Raw genomic sequence first — 24,570 nt, forward strand, 5'->3', positions numbered from 1 at the left:
AACTTAACAATAAAATGCTAAAGCTAACAAAACAACTTATGATGAAAAAATTTGACAAAAACTACAATATGAGGATGAAAAGTTCTTAGTGTAATTTCTTTAATTAGCTTTTGTTTTAAGAAAACCTCCCCTTATAAGCTTCTATTTAAATCGCTACTTTAAAAAGCTGTATGATTTACTTAAGAATGTGAGAAAACATTTATTGCTGATTAATATTTAAAAATTAACCCGTATCTAAAAAACTACTCGTGTAACATCTAGTAACAAGTGCAAAATGTGCTCTACAAACTAAAATACTGTATACTTTTTCTAAATTTTAAATGTTTTCAAAGCTAGGATAACTAATGTCCTTATGGTCATTTTGACCTCTAGAGAGGTCATTATGGTCCTTATATGGTATGGAATTTTAAATAAATATTTTAAAAGTGAATTTCATTGGCCCTATGTTATTAGATAGAACTTCAATATAAATACCAAATGTAAAGAATTTCAAAATATAATAAAATTTGACATTCCTGTGCAACTTTCTGTTTATCTACAATCCCTGAAAGATTTAAATTCGCCAACATTCTGTCAATGTTGGTGTATGTGGCCGTGGTCCTCATATGATCCATCCCCGTGTTTACTAACCATTGTTGACACGAGCGAGGGCGAAGCTGACTTGAGGTCGTATGCCCAGCCGATCTTAGCGAACATGTCGATGAGCGCGGTCGTCAGGTTGAACTTGTAGTTGCCGAGCTCGGCCGCCTTGTAGTCCCATGGGAACACATGGTGGTAGTTATGCCATCCTTCTCCCATCGCTACGATCGAAACCGTCAAGTTCTGTGCGGGACGGATTCTCCTGCAAAACATGAAACATAAAGATTTTTTCTTAGTGAATAGAGAAAATGATTTATTAAGTTTTAGTGGTAGCCCACACCAATATACTAATATAGTGTATAGTACATTAGTGATTTTTGATTGTCAGTATGACTAATGCAAGATCTTTAAGATCCTGATTCAAATCTTGACATTGACATAGTAGTTTTCCTAGGAAAAAAATAAGAAAGAATAAAGGAGGCAAGGAGAACTTTCTATAAAAGGTAGAATAAAGTCTTGGGACAGTTAAATATGTTTAAAAATAATGAAGATAGAGTTACAAACACTCTGTACACAGTTACTGGACCAAAAAATTATTTGAACACATTATTCAGTGATACACTATACCACCTCAGGGGGATGGCCCAATAGGAGTCAGAAGAAAATCTTAAACGTAAGCATAGGTTGATGTGCACATGATATTAAAGTTCTTTACTAGTAGAATACAATGCCGCAAATCTGAACTCAAACTGACTACTGAGTAAAATATGGTAGCCGTTCACAATTATCTTGGACCTTTTTTTTTAACAGAGGGCCAGGCTTACAAGTTACCATGGGATTGCATCGCAGCTAGAACAGCTTATTGTGCACCCTCGTTCACAGGTCCTCATTCTCCGTCAAATCCCAGGTCCTTGGTGAACCGTGAGAGCCGTTTGACTATGGTAACCTGTTCTTCCCTTTGATCTCCCATCAATAGGCCAAGGGATCTCATACGCAGACCTTGTAGGGCTGGGCACATAAATATACCTTCACAGCTTTCACAAGGTCTCTGGCTGGGGCAAGCCGTAGCGAGATTTCCCTGAAAGGACTCAGCTCCTGAACTTGCTTGACCAGCTAATCCTTTGTGGCTGCGTCAGCACAGCCTCCACCATTCTTCCTGAAGGCCTCATTAGAGTCAGCCTTGGGGGTACCACCCTTGCCCTGCTTTTTCCCAGCATCCTAGTTCCCGGAGGAACTGGCTTTGCAGGCAGCAGAGTTAGGGTGCTTGGCAGCCCACACCAGCCTCCTCTCACTTCTGGATAGCACCTTTTCGCCTTTGGCTAAAGCATCCGCTATCCTCCGTCTTTGCAACTCACCCCTGGAAAGTCGTTTTTCGTACGAGAGATCTCATACGCAGACCTTGTAGGGCTGGGCACATAAATATACCTTCACAGCTTTCACAAGGTCTCTGGCTGGGGCAAGCCGTAGCGAGATTTCCCTGAATGGACTCAGCTCCTGAACTTGCTTGACCAGCCAATCCTTTGTGGCTGCGTCAGCACAGCCGCCACCTTTCTTCCTGGAGGCTTCATTAGAGTCAGCTTTGGGGGTACCACCCTTGCTCTGCTTTTTCCCAGCATCCTAGTTCCCGGAGGAACTGGCTTTGCAGGCAGCAGAGTTAGGGTGCTTGGCAGCCCACACCAGCCTCCTCTCACTTCTGGATAGCACCTTTTCGTCTTTGGCTAAAGCATCCGCTATCCTCCATCTTTACAACTCGCCCGTGGAAAGTCGTTTTTTGTTCCTTTCCGGTTTCAGCGAGCTTGTCGTCATCGTCAGATTTCAGTAGACCTTCCTCCTCCATTTGGGTCAGATTGTCTACATTGTTCTCACGAATACCGGGTATTTAAGTCCACCTCCCCAGTTACCCGATTAGAGAGGTAAGGGGTGCGTACGACTGGGTTACCCCTGGTTCCCAGAAGGCTCCGTTAAGACACTGAATATTAGGCCCCCAGTGCCACAAGACTCTTGGCACGGATCGCATTACACCTTAGTCTAGGGCCCCCCTCACTTGGTTCTGTAGGTGGACCAACACCCAGTGGCAGAAGGTAGCTCTCCGCAGCTAACAAGTGAGAGTTGGGGTTTAGGTTGTGGCCAATCTGCCGAACCAACCCCGCATGCGAGGTTTGGCTGGAACGGCGCAAAATTTTTTCCCACTCACTAAACCCCCATACCTTCCATTGGACCTGCTCCAATTTAAATTTTTAAATATTGTGCCTTTTTACTTAGTTGATATTTTGAGCTCAAATTTGCGATATTGTATTCTTCCAATAAAGACATTTGATTTGCATATCAATCTATGCTATCATTTATGATTTTCTTCTTCCGATATCTAGCTTCCCTTAAGAAGGTAGGTAGCGTAACTTATTCTGCTTGCAAAATGTTGAAATCTATTTCATGTGTTATGTTTAATGTCAGAAAAAATCTATCCATCTGGCATCTATCTGTCCATCATTGATAATTGAAAAGAGATCAGATTTTTAAATCCATCCCAACACTATTGTTTCTCAGTTTTTCTCTAGACTATGTTGACTCACTTGTCATAGGGCTTGTACCCGTAGATGTGTGCTGCACTGTTGACCAACCAGGTGAAGTTAAGGCCGAGCATGTAGCGTAGGAAGCTCATGCCGAGGATACTGTTCGTCCACGTCTCACCCCAGCAGTAGACTGGTACTAGGATGGGGAACACGAAACACAACAGCAGCTTGATAATGGTGAAATGTCTGGAAAACGTAAAAACCAACTTAAGATAGTGTTAACTCAAAAATATTATTGAAGTTAAGTGAATCATTGTGCTGGTTCTAAAAGTGAGTAGGTATAAATATGATCAATCCCTTATTTTTCAATACATTCTCATTAATAAATAGTGTAGCGCAAGTCGCAAAGGTTGTTGTTTTCATTCAGTCTTGAAGTGACAGGAAAAATAATAAAGATAAGACGTAAAACAGATAGCCGCTAGCAACAGTGAAAGAGCTAAATGACCGGCGATACTTTAAAGCCTTCGAACTGAATGAACAATATCGTTCATTCAGGATTGAACTGAACGAACAAGTCCACAATATTGTTGCGCATAGTATGAAATACAAAGAGTAACTTTCATCAAAGTTTGCTCTGAAGCAAAAATTCATAGCAGTTATATAGCATTCAATTTAGTGTGTCTGAAAAATTAGAAAATATTTCCCAATGCTCCATTGCAGTGCAGTTTCTTGGGAATGCAGCAACTTTAATTTATTTTGCAGTGACAATGGAATGTACAAGTAAGTTTAGCTGGGTTGGCAATATCACCCTAAGCAGACCAAATGACAAAAATTTGAAACAAGCCCTTGACTGGAACCCTCAAAGAAATAGAAGGAGAGATCAAATATTACTTGGAGAAGATTTGAACAGAAAGAAATCAAAATGAAGGCAAGAGCTTGGACGAAGTAAAGAGGATGGCTCAGATAAATCAAGTGTGGTGGAAGGCTTTTGTTGCAGCCCTACATCCTCGGGAAGAAAGAAACTAAGTCAAATAAGTCAATAGTGTAATGTATCTGTGTCTCTTGCAAACCAGTGTTCTGTAGCGATGTATGTAGTGTTGGTACGGCTGTTATAAAATCAAACGGATAATACTTTTTTTAACATGGTATAAATAAATATACAACCATATGTGTGTAGATAATTGTTCTTCATGTGTTTTTCTTCTTGAAGGAACAAATAATTGTTCTGAATATTGTACGATTGTACCATTATTGTACTAAATTAATCAGTCAAGTTTTTCAGTAAAAATATTTGTTTACATATATGATATACAGTTCTATCTAACGCTTTATCAGACAAAGTACTAACCTGGTGTGGAAGGATATTAGAGGGTCCTGAAGTATGTCACTCATGTCTACCTGCATTCCTCTTCTCAGGACCTTTCAACATAATTAAATATAAGTTTCACGAATGTTTCCAAAAATAATTATTACACATGATAATAAATTATTAATGAAAACTGTAATAAACACACACAAAAATTACAAGTTCACACAAGTACTATAATGTGGCTAGATCTGCGTCGCGTTTAAAAATGTTTTTGTGTCTGTGTGTTCATATGTGACAACAATGAAGAGGAATTAGGGTTTACATATTGGTTCCTGCTTGAAAATGAGTTGAAAGTATTGAGACCATTGTCGCATAACTTTATCTGGATCACTCAAGAGTTACATCTATTATTATTTTTATATTTCACTCTCTTCACTTCTTACAATTATTTATAGCTTCTTCCTCATCAGCTTGTAAAATTTTTATAACTCTGGCTACTTCGACCTATTATTTGGGCATTAAGAGGTTTTCTTCCTCTTAAGTTAATTAAGTTTTTACTATAGCTCTATCCCCTTTCTTTTCCATCCAGCCGATTGAATATGTCTTCTTTATGGCTTAGCAGCCAATCTGGTGGTTGAAACAGATCCTTTGGTTCTCCTGTTTGATTCTTCCCTGTCGATTTAATTTTGTCAGTTGAATTATTTTTGTTTGTTACCATGAACCTCACTTTTTCTCAGCACTTATGTGTGTTTTGCGATTCAGATACAAGCAGGAGAAATCTGTATTAGAATGAGGTATTTACCCGTATGAGTATTTTACTCATATTAATCCTGTTCTGGAAAAACACTATTCTATAAGCAGATTGTGGTGAAATCTCCACAAAACACAACAATAAAATCATTTGCCCACAGAATATTTTACTCTGAATGGACCTTCAGACATTTACAATACTTGTAGCTCCTCCTTACCTCTGGATGTTTCTTCTGCATGAGCCAGCCGACATGGGCGAAGAAGAAACCTCGGTTGCTGTTGTGAGGGTCTGCATCAGTCTCGGAGAACTTGTGATGAACTCTGTGATCTCTCACCCAGTCAAACACTGTGTTCTGTGGAACAAACCATCCATCACAGAGTTGCATAACATGGGCTAGTTACCTCTACAAGTATATAACAGGATTTCCAATCACTATGAAATAAAATTAGGTTCTTATTTTAAATTTAATTGTTTTTGATAGTGGGTTTATGATGTTTAAACCATTTATTTAAACATGGAAGAAACGCAAGAAGTCTATAAGTCTACGCTATACCTAAAGATAAAGTCAATAGCTTATCAATCTCCTATTCTCTCTTTTTTATGTAAAAAATGTTAGTGGCGTCTTTTAACTTTGAGCTTACCTTATGTTCACCTTGTAAAAGGTACTTTAGGCATGTGCGTTGGTAAGTATCCAGCAAAGCAAGAGGTACTAATTTGAAATAACAACTTTGCCAATATTTCTGAATTTTTAATTTTTATGAGGCCTTTCGCCAGCTATGCTGGCATCATCAGACACATCACAAAACTGAAGGTCTTGTGGTACAGTACAAGAATGAACTGAATTTTTTTTCAGCACTGGGGTACAAAACCAAGACAAACACAAACAGGGCCCAATTGACTGGTCAGATTGTAATGATAAACATTGCAACAGCCATTGCTATACTGGTTGGTGAGCTTCCGTTTGTTTAAAAACCATGCAGTGTGAAAGCTTGCATTAACTACAGGGTGGCCAAAAAGTCCCTTTAAACAATATTGCAGTACGTATTACACTTATAAACACGACTGATCAGCAAATATTCGAACGTGAGTAGTAATGCCAACAGTGTGGGGAAAGAATAAAGCCTCACTCTCCCTTCCCAACCACCACCACAGCCCTAGAACGTGGCGACACCCAGTAGAGAGTAAGGGCGGCCTTTGCACGAGTCACCCAGAAATGCTGAAACGAATTAGCTAACGAACTTGGCGTCGAGACAAGATTTGCCGAGACAATGGAGGTATGCATGCCGATTTTTTGGACTAAAAATGATGTTCACTTGGTATAATCCACAATAAATTTCTGATTAAAATAGATTTCTATGGTTTTAATTAACAATTGAATTTACCTTTAGTTTAAGGGACTTTTCGGCCAACCTGTACATGCGCCACTGAAGCACGGCTTGGCGTGACAACCATCTGGTTTAGTGACAGCAGTGTGAAATCCCTCAGTTTCTTCTTTACAATACTAAAACTATTTACCTGGTTTTTAACCGTGTGAAAGGAGCATAAGACTCAGAGTGTACTGACCTGTCCGGCCACAGAGTAACACGCCAGCAAGATAACTTTGAGAGGCCACTTAGCCTTGTATGCTCTATGTGCCCAGAGCCTGTGGACTCCACCCGTCACGCCAAACCCTGACACACCGCCTATGAAAAATCCTGCAACAGAAATAACATGTCAATACCTTCAAACATAGAGTGTACACTTATTTGATGCCAGTTAAATCATAACAAAGGTTTTTTGATGGTTCAAAACTGGACAAGCTGAAGCTGCCCTTTACTTGATCATTTGAGATTTAAATTGGTCCTGGCTGTAGCACCAGCTGATCTCATTAAGTCAGAAAATAAGCTATCAACATTTACTCATCTTTTGAATAAAACACAATAGTCCACTAGTGTTGGTGTCATAAATACAATTATTGAATCTGTTGACAAAAGCATTTGTGCATTTTTGGCTCCTCTTTTATCCATCCCCCCCCCCCAAATAAGACAATTCTCTAAAAAGTCTAGTTAAATGGGACCAGTAGTTATTGCCCCTATTAAAACAAACTCAACTTAAAAATAAATTATCTCTAGACCTTGTAAGGTCTTATCGCTCAATGTGTACAAAATAATGCATAGTTTATGCATATAATTAACGTTGGGGAATAAAAGAGAACACTGAACAAAAGGAAAACGACAAATGAGAAAACCAAAAAATAATCTTTTAAAATACTGAATTCTGTTCAAATATTTCCTGTTAGAAACTTGTAAAATCACCTTCAAAATCCAGGAGTAGTTGAACTAGTTTTACGTTGATTACTTGTAATCCAAAACTTGTACCAGATCAATTAGGATTTTCAATTATCAATAAACTTGATATATTGTCTCACAAACATGGTCCTACCCAAAAAGGAATACCTCACTACACAACCCATCGGAGGAAGACCTCGTCTTTTACTTTTAGAAACTTCAAAATGCTAAAAATTTCACTTACCCCAGAGAACTGAGAGAATATGGAATCTGAAGAGGAGAAACTTGAAGAGAAACGTGTAGAGAGCTACGAGATGGAAGAGCGAAATGAAGACAACATTGGACCAGATGATCTTTGGCTGGTATGTTGTTGGTTTTGGTGGAGTGTTGTTATTGTCGGATTTACAGTGTTCGTCAGGTAATGCGGCCAAGGGACAAGATCTCTCTACCTCCGTGTCCACGGGACCCAGCAGGGAGTCAACCTGCGCATCATTGTTGGGTGGCATTCTGAGGAAAAAAAGGGGAAAAAGTTAAATAAATGGCATCAGCAATCTGACACATACTCTCTACCATTAGCTTGTCAACAACCTTTGAGTAAGCGGTATGGGAGTAACTATAATTATGGGAAAATCCCAAAAGCTGCAATAACTTTTGAACCGTAATTTTAACAGCAGGGTGGCTGTACCATTTTGCTTAGAATCATACGATCTAGACATACCAAATTGTTTTAATCGGTCAAGCCATTTTTTTTAACCTTTTATGGGAAACCACATAAATTACAATAACTTTGACCCGTAAATTTACAGTAATTGGGGTTCTACCGTTTTGTTTGGAGTTAAAAGGACTATACAGTACTACATTTTAATCAAAATTGTTCAGGCTGCTTTGTGAAAATTTCATTATATGGCTTTTATGAAAAAATTACCATTGAAAATCAAAATTTCAAAAAAATTAGAGAAAACACATCTTGAGATAGCATGCATTCCACCCACATATCAAATACCATCAAATTCGGACCACACTTCAAAAAACACTTATTTTGGTTCAGGGGACCCAAAACGGATCGATCCAAAACTCAATCTTAAAAATGTTGACAAAAAAATATTTTCACCATGTACCTATAGGGGGTAAAATACCAAATCGAATTGTATGAGTTACGTAAATAAAAGGTTAACAATTTACTCTCATAGATAAAAACCACAGTGTTCTATTTTATGTTCGTTGTTCAACTATGGTATGCTCTTTCTTTGTATGAAGTTTATTGTCACTTATTCTCTCCCTTTACTATAAAACAATATGATAGTCTTTTAGCATATATTTTATTTAAATTATTCAATAAAAATAGAAAGAAGAGTTGAAATTTTTGTTCAGAGTGTAACATAGACAAAGAAAATTTCAAGTTAACATATTTTGTTTTATTAAAAAGTTACTGTAGTACAAAACGCCTTCTCGCAACAGAGAAACCTAAAGCATTACAGTTAGATGTGGTTGTAGTATTATTTAACTCGAAGGAGTTATTTAATCTTGTTGTTGATGTATAGAGTCTCTGTTATTACATTTTTCGAAGAACTTTATTAGAAGTAAAATTAAAAAATGAATCGGGCTTGGAACTAATTGAACCAGCAACCATCAAATTTGAAGGTGAGTACTAAACCCCAGATACGTCTAGTTATACAAAGGGATTATATTTAGCGAATTTTCCATATACAGTATTACCGTGTAGTTCTCAGCGTTCGCAACCGTGCCCCCTACGGTAACTAATAGCATTGACTAAAGGAAAGAAAAGTTGGTTTTCTTTGTTTCCCTTGTCTGTGCTAATAGCTACCTCCCTATAGGGAAATTCGTTAAAGGCTTTTTCTGCCACACTACACTATTTTAATAAACTTGTCCACGCATGAAATTAGTTAAAACCCCGCTTTTGCTGCCTGCTTAATGTAATTGGGTTTCATTACCGGTACGTGCTATAATTGTACTGTACTGTTTTACCGGACACCAGCTGATTATAAGTCAACGAATCAACATAACATAATAAGAGGTCCTTTAGTCGGTGGCAATGTAACGGATTTGTACACATGTTATATTTACTGATTATGAATAGTTTTTTATTGTAATCTAGCTGGCCCGACAGACGTCGTCCTGTCCTAATGTGGTTTAATGTCAAAAGCTCGTTCATTTTCAAGATGAGCTCGTTCGCATGGCTCAATCACGTCCTGGTTGAAGTTCGTTCGCTACGCTCACTCACCTTTACGTGGGAGCTCGTTCGCTGCGCTCACTTGCCTTCAGCTTAGCTCGTTCGCTACGCTAACTCGCCTCCAGTTTGAAGTTCGTTCGCTACGCTCATCACCTTTTGGTTGAAAATTAGCTGTTGTCATAAATAAAAAAAAAAAAAATAATAGTGCAGCACCCTGTTGGTAAACCTATTAACTTTTTAATGCTATTGAGCATCACAGAATCAAATTGATTAGTTGAACCAGCTGTTAAGATTCTTTAATTCCATTTAAATATGAGTACTCATAAGGTTAACATGGGAAACTCCAGAGCCACTGGGGCGGAGCCCTTTTGACGGATCTGAACCAAACTTCACAAAAACCATCCTTGAATAATGCTTAATAATGCCTGAAAGTTTCATTACAATCTGTGTGGCGGTTTCGGAGTCCATAAAGGACAAACAAACAAACAAACATACATACATACAAACAAACATACATTTGATTTTATATTTATAGATTTCGACTGTAAGCAATCGCATGTATCGAAAGTATGCATCGATTGTCGGATCGATTGTAGCTTATTGTTCTTTAAATAGTTCAACATATCGATAGTCTGTAATGTGTAGGCCCTACACTAAAGCCCCGTTCATACGGGGCGAGTTTACAAGCTCCGTGTGAACGAATACAAGCACACTCGCCAACTCGCCGGCTTACACGCTGGCGTGTATCTTGTAAACTCGCCCCGTGTGAACGGGCCTTAACACAATTGTAATAGACGAAACGATTGAATCACTAATCAGCTGGCTATTTGCATCAGAAGAATTGAAAATAAGCTGGAAGTTTTTTTGAGAGGTTATCTTTACACAACAACAATTATTTTGTTTTCTAGCTTAGTTTGTTAATTAATTATGCAATATGACGAAAACATAGTTCACCACCATCGGTGTTCACCCCAAGGGCAAAAAGTGTCCACTCGCTCAAAACTATACCTCGGGTCAAAAGGAGTCACTACAGTCCCTGAGTAATAAAAATATTACTATTTAGGCGTTTTATCAAGCTAAAATACTTAATTACCAAAGCCAAAAAATGTGGAACGCTTCACGATTTTGCGTGTCATCCTTGCGCAGGGGCCATGCTAATCTTCTCTGTATCGTTCCAATTTTAGTATATGTACTGCCGAAGCAAGTACGGAGAAGTGTTGAAAAGGTTGGGTATATATGCTGCTCATCTGTTGTCATCAAGCGTTCGAGTTGAGGGCGTTTTTAGCGGTATATTTTACTATGTTACTGTAATATTTTTACTGTAAAAATATTATTTAAGATTAAATTATTGTGGTCTTAATCGTCTAGTATACAATTTATATCTTTTACTTATTTGTAAATAGTTAAATAAATTAAATGAAACTCGTTAGTTCTCGGGTTAAATATCGACTGCGATGGTAGTGCTACCTAGCGGCGGAGGCTCGAACTAACAGGGTGGGGTCGCTGTACGCAGAACGTTGCTTTCGAAATAACGGAGAAAGCAGTGAAATGTTTGAACTATTTTTAAACACTAAATTAAGAGTCCGAGGGAGAAAATCCTAAACAAAATACAAAATTTTCGTTGATTGTAGTTTAAACACAAATGCCCTCACAGTTTTGGCAAAAAATACAAATACAGCTTAAAATAGTATTAGGGTGTGTCTGGTGTGTCCCATGAGTAAAGTACTATACTCCAATAAATGGTTAATATGAGCCAATATAAACGAAAAATCAGGAACGAACATTTTTCAAACTTTTTCAAATCATGTAATTGTAGTTTTTTTATCTTTTACGCAAGGTTTTTATTTTTGAAATTAATTCTTAAACCATTTATTATGAAACTTTGTATTTATGAAGGAGGAAGAAGAAAAATGTACTAAAAAATTTATTTCTAAAGAAGAGGCCTTTAGAATAAAGTTCTACTAACTTGTTTCCATTTAAAATTCATGCTGTTTTAGTAATTTTCTCCTTGACCATTAAGGAGGAAGAAGAAAAATGTACTAAAAAATTTATTTCGAAAGAAGAGGCCTCCTTTAGAATAAAGTTCTACTAACTTGTTTCCATTTAAAATTCATGTTGTTTTAGTAATTTTCCCAGATCCAATGTTCCAGATCCAAAAAAACCCGAAAATGAAAACCAGCCTAAAACTAAGCCCGGACATGACAACTACCCGACTGAAGCCAACACAGAAGAAAACCAAAAACCCCTCCAAGCTGACCCAAACTTCAAAAACCCAAATCAAATCCCAAAATCCTAGACAAAAAAACCGGACTGACACTCTACTACGTAAACATACAAAGAGGCCTCCAAAAAAAGATCGAAAAACTAATAATTGAAATTAATAACCTGAAACCTGATCTTATAATTATAACTGAACATGGCCATACTTCTGACCAAATAAAACAAATAAACATCGAAGGCTATACACTGACGTCAGAGTTCTCCCGCACTAAGCATAAGTGGGGAGGAGTAGCAATCTTCTCAAAAAATGACATAAAACAAAATATTCTATCTGTAAATACCATCAAAAATAGCCAAGAATGTATAGCTGAATTTGCAGCAGCAGAACTAAAAGACAAACATAAAAAACTTCTGATAATAGGCCTATACCGCTCCCCAAGCGAAAACATAGATAAGTTTATACAACTATTAGATACCTTACTTCAACTGCATACAAGTAAAAACAAAGATATAGTTATTCTCGGCGATTTTAACCTCAAGTTGCAGAATAAAGACGATACTCAGGTTAAGAACATAATCAACATACTAGGATCTCACAATATAAATTTTATCGACACACCTCATACTAGAATTACAGCGACATCAAAAAACTCAATAGACGGATGCGCCTCAAATCTCAATACTTCCCAAATAAATGCAAAAACCAGCCAAAACAACCTTTCAGACCACGAATCTATTGTATGTAACATAAAAAACTTTAAAACTCTCTTAACAAAACCATTAAAAAAAATCATTAGGCCTATCTCACCTCAAAATTTAGAAGAAATAAAAAGGAGACTTAGTAAAGAAACCTGGAGAGAAGTGTATGAGAGTCAGTCTGTGGAACAAAAATACAATAATTTTATCAACATTATAAGAAGAGAGATGGATGAAATTATGCCAAGAACTCAAAAAATATTTAAGCCTAAAAATAAATCATACTTCTGGGACGAAAACCTACAAAAACTGAAAGCTGTCTTAACAACATCACAAAACAAATACAATACCACCGGACGAGAAGAAGACAAGCAGACCCTCACCATCCTAAAACGTACATACGACCTGGAAATCAAAAAGAAAAAATCACAACACACCCTAAGCAAAATTTCTAACTCAACAAATCAAAGCAAGGAGATATGGACAACCATAAATAAGGAAAGAAAGCCTAAAGAGCACACACGTAAAAATCTAACCATCGAAATCGATAATCAGCTCATCGACAATCCCAAAATTATAAGTAATGCCTTAAATTCATACTTTGTAGATCAAGGAACACCCGATGATAAAAACCCAAGCACCACTCCTACATCACTCCAACAAGAACCCAAAAGCTATACCCATAACCTAACAACTTTCAAACCGATAAACGAACAAGACCTGGCAAAAATCTTTAAAAAACTACCTCCGAAAAATTCTTCTGGATACGACGAAATACCAAATAAAATTATTAAATACTGTCAACAAGAGCTACTGTCACCCCTCGTCAACATCATAAATGCATCAATTCATCAAGCAATAGTACCGACAAAAATGAAAATAGCAACAGTATACCCAAAACATAAAAAAAATGAAACTACAAAAATATCAAATTACAGACCGATATCCATCCTTCCCACCCTATCAAAATACCTCAAAAAAGTAATCTACGAACAAATCATGGAACACCTAATTAATATTGATTTTCTTTCGCCTAATCAACACGGCTTCCGCAAAAATAAGTCCATAAATACAGCCTTAAATCAACTCTGTGAAACCATCACCTCTTACTGGGAGAAAAAACAAAATGTATCTGGAATTTTTCTTGATATCCAAAAAGCTTTTGATAGCCTAAATCAAACCATCCTCATCAACAAGCTTAATGAAATGAATATAAAGGGGAATGCCCTAAATTGGGTAAAAAGCTACTTTACAAACCGTTTCCAGCAGGTAGAAATAAACTACTACAACAATAACACAGAATTAAAAGCCAAATCAACACTACAACGTACAACTCGAGGTATTCCCCAAGGGTCGGTACTGGGACCTCTGTTCTTCATAATTTACATAAATAACCTACCAGACCTTCTACCAATGGACAAGACCAGCATTATCTTCGCCGACGACACAACCATCCTCTTTCCCACAAAAATTGGCTAGGAATCATCAGACATAAAAGAAACAATTGAGCAAGCAATAGAAATCTGTAAAACCCTGGACCTCAAAATTAATAAATCCAAAACTTTAAATGTTAACTTCGCCACCACAAGTAAACAACCTGAACTATCAACCGAAGAAGCATTGATAACAACAGCAACTCATACAACTTTCCTGGGCATAACCATTGATCAACACCTGACCTGGAATAACCACCTGGAAAAACTTGGGAAAAAATTATCATCCTCACTTTTTGCCATACGAAGAATACGCTCTATAACTGATAAAAATACTTCAAAAATAGCCTACTACGCACTCTTCGAATCTCACTTACGCTTCGGAATAGTAGCCTGGGGGACAGCGGCGGATTGTTACATCTACATAATCCAAATTCTTCAAAAAATGGCATTAAGAATCATTGAGAACCTACAACCACAAGAGCATTGTAAACCATACTTCGTTAAAAACAAAATCCTTACCGTTCCAAACCTATACATCCTTGAAGTTGTAAACCTCCTAAAACTAAACCCCCCAAAGCTTAGGGAAAACTGCCACAAATATAGCTTGAGAAACACAAAAACAAACTTCGATATCCAACAACTCTCCCAGAACATATAAAACAAATCAAATCTCCAAAACCTTTTTTTAAATCACTCAAAGAATATTTAGTCCAGAAACCATTCTACAAATTAGATGAGTTCTTTGAAGAGCACACTGCTCACCACAAAGATAGGCTTTAAAATAAACCCACTTTACACCATACACACACACATTAACACTACAATAACACAACAAAAAAAGAAGATGACGATTCCCTAGTCCCTACGACTACGGAGAAGAGGACCAAGGTAAAAGGTAAAAGGTAAGCGCGTAACAACTTTTCAGTATACTACATTATTTGTTTTTAAGCTCTACAAAATGGTTTAGAAAGAAATTACGAATTTTCGGGTGGAATAGGAAAATCCAATATTTGCCAAGTTTAATAAAAATATATCCACGAGTATTAAAACTATAACAGTTTACTTATTCTCCATAATAATAAGGTGGGAATTTTAAATTTAATATATTTGTTAACTTTCTCCGTATATAATTAATGCTTCGATTTATTAAATTATCGGGATTTTAAGACTCTCCAAAATTGTTTAGAGAGAAATAGAAAAATTTTATGTTTTGATGGTTGAAAAAGAAAAGACCAATTAATTGTCGTTGTTTAAACAAAGAGTACTACCATAGTTCACAAAATATATCTTTGTGAATTACTAAAGTAATAAAAATACCTATAGATAAAGAGAAGACAAACGTACTGAATTGTTACCAAACATAACATTGTAGGCTGATTATTAGTTTAAGTACTCCATAACAGTAAGCAAAACAGAATCCAACTTTTGTGAAGTATTTCAAATGACTCATTTACTTTCTAAACTTGAAGATCGTAGACACCTCCGTATATAAAGTTATATAATACGGTAAATACAATGGTTACAAATCCGAAAATATATCTTAACTTATTGCAGCATTGCAGCATTTCTGTTTGTAAACAGTTTAGTTATTGTGATATGTGGAGAAAGGTTTAGTGAAACTTCCGGTACTTGGAAAGTCTTAAGTAAATCCTTCTTGGCTTAAAGTTTTGCAACAAGACTATGTAAAATCTTATGTAGTCAGAGACGGATGGTTCACATGTCGTTTTCATCATAATGAATGTTTGGTCGGATATTACGCACTAGTGGATGTTTTGACAATTTAAGTAGCAAAACTCAAAATGACCACTATTTTAAACTTACAAATTGGACGAACCGAATATTTTTTCCTATCATAGGTATCTTTTAAATACATACCAAGTTCAGTACCAACAATGGTACCAACTACCAAGGCAAATAACGCTAATCTGGTCAGGGCAGGGTGCGTCTCATTATAACTTATCTTTTTGAACTTAGTATTGTTTGATAGGACAATTTAAATGCTAAATAAAAATGTTACTAACATTTTTTCATGAAATCAGCAATTTTTTGTAGTTGAATTATAAAAAAATAGCAGCAGTTTTGAAATGTTTAATTGGACCAAGTTTTTTTCTAACATAGGTCTCTTCTACCTTAACGTGCAAACAAAGTTTCATAAAGATGGGAAAAGTGGATAGATAACAATGTTTATGTAAGAAGAACAAATGGCGGATATTTGGTTTACAAAATGTTTTTTTAAAAAATCATTTCTTTTTTCTTTATTTTGACCCATAAAACCATTTCTCGGAAATTAGCTGTTCACTTACTGGATATTTTGTATATACATAGGTATAGGTATATGAACTTTACGGATTTTGTTTTTAGCCTTTGGGGACATCAAAACGAAAAAGTAAATCCCGGGTGTAGGTTTTAAAATGTGACCTACGGCAATAGCTTATTCCATGGGAAATCTGCTAACAACGGATTGTGTGACCATATTGAAGCTACGCGGTGATTCAAGCCTGCACGTGTGTTTACTTAATCAGCTGTTTTATTTGCTAGCTTAGCTTATGACGTAAACTTATTTGTCCTCCATCTGCTATATTTGCACCCTCTCTCTTACGCACACACATTAGGTATAACTCATTGACTTAAAAATGTGTTAGTCATAAAAACTACTTCAGTGCTAAGTTGTTGTTGGGATGTATGTCTTAGCGAAAACACTGTCATGAGGCCTTTCACATGTTAAATTTGTTAGACTTGTTAAATTTGTACATAGGACCTCGGTAGTTTGGATGAAAGCGAATTCAGCTCACGTATTTTTAAACTGTAATATTTGTCCTAGCTACATTTTTATGGATGTCTGGGGCTTATGTAAATGTATCTTTGCACATAGATAAAAGTAAAAGACAAAGCTAATCGGCAAAAATAATATAATAAAATAAAATGATAAATATAATTGACGAAATTTAATCCCTCCTTGAGGGAATCGAAGTCCATTGCAGACGTCACCATAAACTAACCAACACAAGTAGACTTCTCATTCCATTGTAAATTTTGAAGCTCGTTTTCGTGTCTAGTTCATGTCCGGTGCACCGATCGCTAGGGTCTATGAGATTTTTGTTTCTATTATTTTAGGTTTAATTCCATGATTTTTGCTTTACTGTTTGGTTATATTACTAGGGGACCAGTTATTGTTTATGATTAGATCGTTTTATTTGGTCAAACGAGGTTTTATATGGCGTAAATAACAAGAAACAAATTTGTAAACAAACACGGCATCTACAGTGCACCGGACGTAACTAACAATACAATTGTCTTCAGCTGTTCCATAAGGATGAGAAATCTACTGAGGGAGTATGTTTTATCCATGACGTCACCGTTAATGATTTAAATGGATGAAATGTACTGATTGTGTCATTATTATGTGTGTACTAGCTGTCCCAACGCTAACTCGCCTCCAGGTTGAAGGGATTAAGCTAATGTAAAGGCAATTTAATTAAATGTAAAATCAAATTGCTAAATAACGGTTGGATGAATTATACATTGCCTTACATAAAAAAAACTCCCCCTGGCACTAAGGAACACAACAAAAAATAATCATCCAATTCGGTGCACTCATTCTCGAGTTATGGAAACCATAAAAAAGGGACTAATTTTTATTTGTATGAATTATGTGTGATTAGGTACTTCTTGTAGCAGGTGCGAGCGTAGTTGCATAGAGTTCTTGAAGGAGGGCGCTGTTGTCAAATAGTTTTCTTACGTACTTCATTATTTGAACTATGTCAAACTAAAAGACAACTACTGTAACAGTAAATTATCCAATACAAAATATAATAGATTTTAACTATGTTCTTTGGACGGAAAGAATTAATTCCCTTAGCTGACATGGATATGATCAAGTCAGGATCCATAGTCAATGCCTGATTTATAACGTACAGTACTAAATGTACACTACAACACTAACATACAATATTTTAACCAACTGTTTGTAATTAGATAATTTGGTTTGAAATTGTTGTAAAATAAGTAAAATACATTAAACTAAAAGACACAAAATGACGACCTCTCTAGAAATCGAACGGAATGAGCGTAAAAACTGCTCTAGCTGAAAATTGCTTTGAGCGTGAGGACGAATTATTTAATACATTTATTTACTTTTCAATTTATTTATTAGCTATTTATTTGTATCATACTTATGTATGTTTTATTTTTCACCTAAAAAACTAATTAAACACCACTAGTAACGCTCGGTCTCCTGGCCTTCCTATAAACAAACCAATTATAGTACTTAAACTACTAAAATGTACTCTGTTTTATTGAAATAAGATTATGTCTTGATAGCAAATTTCCCTATAGGGATGAAGCTGTTGTCCGATTTTTATGAAATTTAGTTTGAAGTTCGCGAACCAGCATGATCGGACCATGGGAAGGGGGTTTTACGGTGGGTTTTATCACAGAAAACATACTATGTACTATAAATAGTAGTATGTTTTCTGTGGTTTTATGCGGTAAAAATAGATTTTCTAATTTTTGACCCTCAAAACACAAAATTTCCCAATTTCTCTCCAAACAATTTTAAAGAGCTTAAAAACAAATAATTTAGTATATCAAGGTGTTTTTGTAAAATTATTGGTCAGGGAGCAAATTCAAAAAGTTGTAAATGTAAAATTCCCGTGTTATTTTTATAGACAATATTGTACAATGTTGTTTGCTTGTTTATGGATATATTTTGATCAAACTTGGCAAATTTATTTTTTTCCTAAGCTACTAAATATTTTACTAAATCTTTTACTAAAAAAACACTTTATTAGCCTCGCTGTAGCAGCAAACCTAGGTAGTTGTTAACCTAATGTTATTTAAATAGATTTAATTGTATATTAATTCATACAAATGGAAATTGCAGACTAAGCAGTCTGCAGGTTTGCTGCGGTGGGAGTATTTAAAAATAATTGTACTCCCATTTTATTAAAAAGCCTGTTTTTTTTTTTTAAGACAACAAATTTTAGTACAATTTAAACATGAGAACAAATAATTAGCAGCTAAATCAGCCGTTTTTAATACACGCGTACGGACTAAATTAGCACTTTTAATCCCTTTCGGAGTAAAAAGCCTTTTTAGCACTCATCAAACCACCCATTTGCAAAAATAAAACTTCCAAACAGAAAAAAAAAACTGTCAAACTGACAACATTATCAAAAGAAAAATGACACTATGTTGTATGCAACCAGAAAACATAGGCACAACATAAGCATAATAGAAACGTAGGATAGTCTAAAATGATTCAGGTATATATTCCATCGACGAAAGTACTTTTGGATTTTCTCACACATATATTTGATTCTACTTACTTCACTTCACAATTCTTTATTTAAAACCCCTATTTAAGAAATTTTTCACATATTTCATTTTGTAGAGGTGTACAGTATAACAGTGTGTTTTATACAGATTTGTTATTTTCAAAGGTTGCAAAATTTGTATCAACATATTATGATACTTGGAGAAAAATTCCTATATTTCTTTGCGAAAAGTGTATTACCATAATGGTGAACATAAGTCTGTTAAGCATCATAGTTAAGTAATTCGACTACTTTATAGCATTACAACCTTTTATGGAGTAAAATTTACTAATTGGCTACTGAAGGTAATAATAGAAAAAACAAGAGAAGTTTTTTTTCTATTTTTCTATTGACTATAATTTTAACTCGTCATGATCATAGTACCAATTTTTTTATTTGAATAAATGTTAATAAACACAGTACAAGCGTGTACCTATTTTATAACGGTAAAGCCTATATATTAAAGCAGAGTATATACCAACACTAGTTAAATAGTTGCTTGATCCCATAAATTCCGTTCACCAACCAGTTAATCCAATGTACCAGCCTGAAAATGGTTACAATACGTGTCCGAAACCATGGTAGATGTAACGCAAGGTATTTACATAAGTATTTATCCCATTTTCAATAATCATATATTAAAAATTCAAGTTAATAGGTTTTTCGACTTAAAATTAAATATTATATCCACATAATACATTTTATTGTTCGTGTATAATGTTACCATTTAAATACAGGAATAGAATGTAAAGTGAAATAGATAATAATAATAGATAGATATAATAATTTAGATATAATAGATAGATATAATAATAGATGGACAAGGGTGTCCATCGAAGAGGTTTAAACCACCCATCACCACCCCCTTATTTGATTTTATATTTCTTGCCTATTTATAGACAAAATATTTTGAAACTTTACTCAATTTATGAAGTAGGGTTTAAAAATATTCAGTGAAAATTTCAGCTCCCTAACCCTCGTAGAAACTAAATGGTGGCATATTAAATGTTTTTATTAAATAATTATATTTATTTAATTAATTAATTATTATTTATTAACTAGTGATGGATTACAGATTTAATAATGTTGGACTCTACTGTTAGGGTTTTCATTAGGCTATGTTCTAATTTCCTGATGAAAAAGCCTCATTTCCCAAAAATGTGATAATACAAATATTTTACAAACCAAAAACACAATTTTTAATACATAATTTTTTAATATGCTACAATTTTTTTTAAAGAGGTAGGGAGCTGACATTTTTCCAGAATATTTTTTAAACGAACTTTATAAAGTGTGTTAAGTTTCAAAATGTTCGGATCATAAATGGGAAAGTAATAAAAAAAAAACGTTTAAACCTATCGTGGGACACCCTGTACATTTGCTTATATTCACTAGGGTACATACCTGATCAGTAGCGACTCCTAGGTGCCTAGGTGCTTGCCTAGCGAGATGTGGTCGTGGACTGTCCTATCCCAGCAGGTACTCAGGCGTCACACACACTGTAAGCACTGTCACTGTCTACAAACCAACTAACCAATATTCACACACTCAGCACTTACATACATTCCGGTGTCGACCGACTTATAAACTCACACACTGCATTTGTTTGTGTGTGTTAAGTGCTGTTGAGATTTAAGAATCCATCAGTAGGCATACATAGTGTGGACAATTATAGGAAAAGTATATTGTTACGTACATTAACCTTTTAGGATATGTTGAATGAATGAATACATGAATTTTACATAATTTTCAATGGGGTAAACAAAAAAATTGAAATTAATAGTATGGTAAATACAATTTACCTTACACATAACATTAATGTTATGCGCAAATTGAATCGTTTTATGTAATAAGCCGACATTGGTAGCGAGCTTGTGTGGTGACTGAAGATGTTCCAAGCAAATTATTATTTGATAAATTAGATAGAAAAAAAATGAAGGAGATATAAATACAGTGAATTATGAGTGAAATGGAGTGACAAGAAAATCGTTAAATAAATAAACTATGAACAAATTTATTTTGTTGCATTAACTAGTAGGGTCGTTATAATTTTTATCAAAAAAACCTTTAAATTGGCTCCTTACTAAGGGGTAGTGCACATTTTCGCCAAAAAACTGCCAATTAATTCCGTTGCAAACACAACGTTGTTAGGCACAAGGTTTGCAGCATACCGAAACACCACGAAAAATTACTTGTAACACATACTAAATTATAGTTATTTATTTTAGATCACCAAAAATGTTCAACTGCATTTTGTCAGCAAAGTTTTGGGCTACAGACGTAAAAAGTCTATTCTGGTACAGAAGGAGTCCAGTAGCCATAAAATAGATTGTCATCATTTGCTGGAGACAGGAACATTGCTACGTATTTTAACCTAAATATGAGTAAAGGATGAGACTTAAGTGGGGTTTATTATGTAGTTTTGTGCACGGGACAACCGTGTCTTTGGCCACAATCAAGCAAGGCCGTAGCCAGGACAAACTTTCGGGGGGGGGGGGGGGGGTCATGTCGGTTTTAGGACCTTGATAAGAGGGTGGCCACCGGGGGGTTTGGGGGTCCTCCCCCGGGAAAATTTGGAATTTTCAAAGCCATTTGGTGGCTTTCTAAAGCCATTTTTAACACCTAAAACCGTGCCCAATTGTCCATATAAACTCCCATTTCACCTGTTGTTGGTCATGAGCAAATAGACATTAAAAAAATTAAACAATGACGGTTGCATTCATGAATTTTAAAACACACTGTAGACTACGGCCATCCCTCCTAAAAGCCGTTGGGTGACTTTCTACAGCCAGTTTTAACGTCTAGTAGAACTGTGTGCAAAACCTCCCATTTCCCAATTTACGACCTTAACCTAGACGGCGGCGCCAGCACGTGTTGGTTGGTGTCTTGCCACCTGCACCCTGTACACAGAAAACATCCCTGTACCTAGTGCCCCCTAGATTCTGGATCGCACCGCACGCGCACACCACAGTCACGCAGCGCACGGCAAAGACCAGGGAGTAAGGCAGTAACCTACTGCATCCATGTGATATTTATACTTGTGCATTTTTGTATCTTGTATTTTAGTTGAAAAATCTAAAATATTAGTATGCATGCAATGTTGTTATGTTGTTGGGTCCTCTGTTATGATTTAAATTTTATAATTTAATTTTAAGCTTAGTATTAATGTTTACTAATAAATTTCGGGATTTCAGGGGGGGTTTTGACCCCCTAACCCCCCCCTGGCTACGGCCTTGCAATCAAGGAATGCTCGGTTAAATTTCAAACAATCAAAAAGCTTATTCTTATAAGTATCTTATATTTAGGATAAATTTACCCGAGCTTCGCGTCATAATTGGAACTGAAAAGGAAGTAAATCAGCTGATTTCATTGTTAGCCGTTTGTTTTGTTATAGGCCTACTTGCAGATATTTGCACATGAAGACTATTTCTCAGAATATTTAGTGTTTTCCAAATTATTCTGAACAAATATGTGGTACTTTATAAATGTGTTTATATTATACGATTGTGAGTTAGTGTTCTTAAAATCTGTTTAACACTTTTTAACATTGTATATAAAATACGAAGAGGAAGCCATTGGCCTAGAGGCTTTGTACACGTTTCGTTGCAAACAGAACGTTTTAGGCTCAAGGTTTGCATCAAAACATCAAGACAAATTACTTGTAACATACTAATGTAGTTATTAATGCTAGATCACCAAAAATATTAAACTGCATTTTTGGTAAAGTTTTGGGCTACAGACGTAAAAAGTCTATTCTGACACAGAAGGAGTCCAGTAGCCATAAAATAAATTGTCATCATTTGTTGGAGCCAGGAACATATTGCTACGTATTTTAACCTAAATATGAGTAAAAAATGATACTTAATTGGGATTTCTTATGTAGCTTTGTGCATGAGACAACTGTTTCTTTGGCCACGATCAAGGAATGCTGGGTTCAATTTCAAAATATCAAAAAGCTTATTCTTAGGATAAATTTACCCGAACTTCGAGACAGAATTGTAACTCAAAAGGAAGTAAATCAGCTGATTTCATTGTAAGCCGTTTGTTTGGTTATACTTTCAGATATTTGCCCATTTTCGCTTGAAGACTATTACTCAGAATATTTATTTTTTTCCGAATTGTTAATTCTAAGCAAATATTTGGTACTTTATAACGGTGTTACTCTACTCGTAGAGGTGTATAGTCAATGGTGTTACTATTATACCATTGTGTGTTAGTGTTCTTAAAATCTGTTTAACACTTTTTAACATTGTGGATAAAATACGAAGAGGAAGGCATTGGCCTAGTGGCTTTGTACACAACTATTGGACTATGACCTACTTATTTTCTAAAATTTCAAGCTATTTTCGCAATTTTTAATTTATATTTAACTGTATCCATATTCTGACATATTTACAAGCATATATTAAACATACTTTCTAGATTTATCTAAATGTTTAGCTAAAGGAATATCAACGATTGTTCCATTAGATGACCTTATGTTGATTACTTTTTGTACTTAGGCATATTTAACAACTATTTAAACAAATAAATTTATCTAATCTTGTTTAGTTGCTTGTCAAGTGGTATTATAACCAACTAGTAAAGCACAGTGGTAAAATCTACCCTTTAAGAGGGACACATTTAATCTAGTCGACGTGAGCGCACACTGGACGTTAACAACATGAAACACACGTCAGACATGTTTGACATTTTACAATAAACTAAGAAGTATTCTTGCACTATTCGATGTCAATGTAAGTCGAGTAACCTGGGTGGTAATTTTAAAATCAAATTAAATTTTATAATACCCCCGCCGCAGCAAACCTGCAGACTAAGCGAATTTCCATCTATCTGGCTGGAATCCCGCTAAATTATTCCCTTAAAATTGTCAGATTTATTTCCTCTATAAATATCATTAATTTTAATGAGTACTTAGGTTTGCTGCTATAGGGAAGAAAATAGAAGATTTTGTATTTAAATATTGATAGCTTATGAAGTAAAATAAATTTAACTAAAATATGTCAATAGACAAGCAAGCTACAACAGTTTTATTCTTCATAAGAGTAACATGGTAATTTTAAATTTACACTTTTTGGTGATTTTTTCAGTAACCGTTAGGCATACAACAATGCTTCAATATACTAAATTATTTGTTTTTAAGCTCTACAAAATAAATAACTTGCTAAATTTTATGACTTTTGGGTCAGAAATGGGGAAAACCAATTTTTATCCCATAAACCCCCGTTCCCATAGTCCAATCATGCTGGTTCGTGAACTCGTTCGAATAAATGTATGTTTACATGTTTATACCAAA

General features: G+C 35.3%; 1 protein-coding gene and 1 non-coding gene across 2 annotated transcripts; both read right to left on the minus strand.

Annotated features, from left to right (window-relative positions):
• Positions 1 to 31: 31 nt before the first annotated feature.
• LOC128988360 (acyl-CoA Delta-9 desaturase-like) lies at positions 32 to 20,791 on the minus strand. Its single transcript, XM_054409583.1, has 7 exons — positions 20,679 to 20,791; positions 7,661 to 7,923; positions 6,713 to 6,843; positions 5,367 to 5,501; positions 4,438 to 4,508; positions 3,150 to 3,335; positions 32 to 841 (listed from the first exon to the last, which is right to left on the minus strand). The coding sequence occupies exons 2-7, from the start codon at positions 7,920 to 7,922 to the stop codon at positions 574 to 576; spliced, it is 1,053 nt and encodes a 350-aa protein (XP_054265558.1). The 5' UTR covers position 7,923; positions 20,679 to 20,791; the 3' UTR covers positions 32 to 573.
• Positions 10,709 to 10,815, minus strand: LOC128991191 (U6 spliceosomal RNA). Its single transcript, XR_008490613.1, has one exon. It is a non-coding gene; the product is annotated as a U6 spliceosomal RNA (small nuclear RNA).
• Positions 20,792 to 24,570: the final 3,779 nt, after the last annotated feature.

The sequence above is a fragment of the Macrosteles quadrilineatus genome, unplaced genomic scaffold (assembly GCF_028750875.1).
Source record: "Macrosteles quadrilineatus isolate MER2022 unplaced genomic scaffold, UCM_ALF_1.0 Scaffold_3__2_contigs__length_128488019, whole genome shotgun sequence".
NCBI classification, from domain to species: Eukaryota; Metazoa; Arthropoda; class Insecta; order Hemiptera; family Cicadellidae; genus Macrosteles; species Macrosteles quadrilineatus.

Bases quoted from the DNA above. Each gene is read 5' to 3' on its own strand.
- LOC128988360 (XM_054409583.1), bottom strand. From the start codon at position 7,922: ATGCCACCCAACAATGATGCGCAGGTTGACTCCCTGCTGGGTCCCGTG. The intron at 6,844-7,660 runs GTAAGTGAAATT...TTTCTGTTGCAG, and splicing joins TATTCTCTCAGTTCTCTGGG to GATTTTTCATAGGCGGTGTG. The intron at 5,502-6,712 runs GTCAGTACACTC...TTTGTTCCACAG, and splicing joins GTTACTCTGTGGCCGGACAG to AACACAGTGTTTGACTGGGT.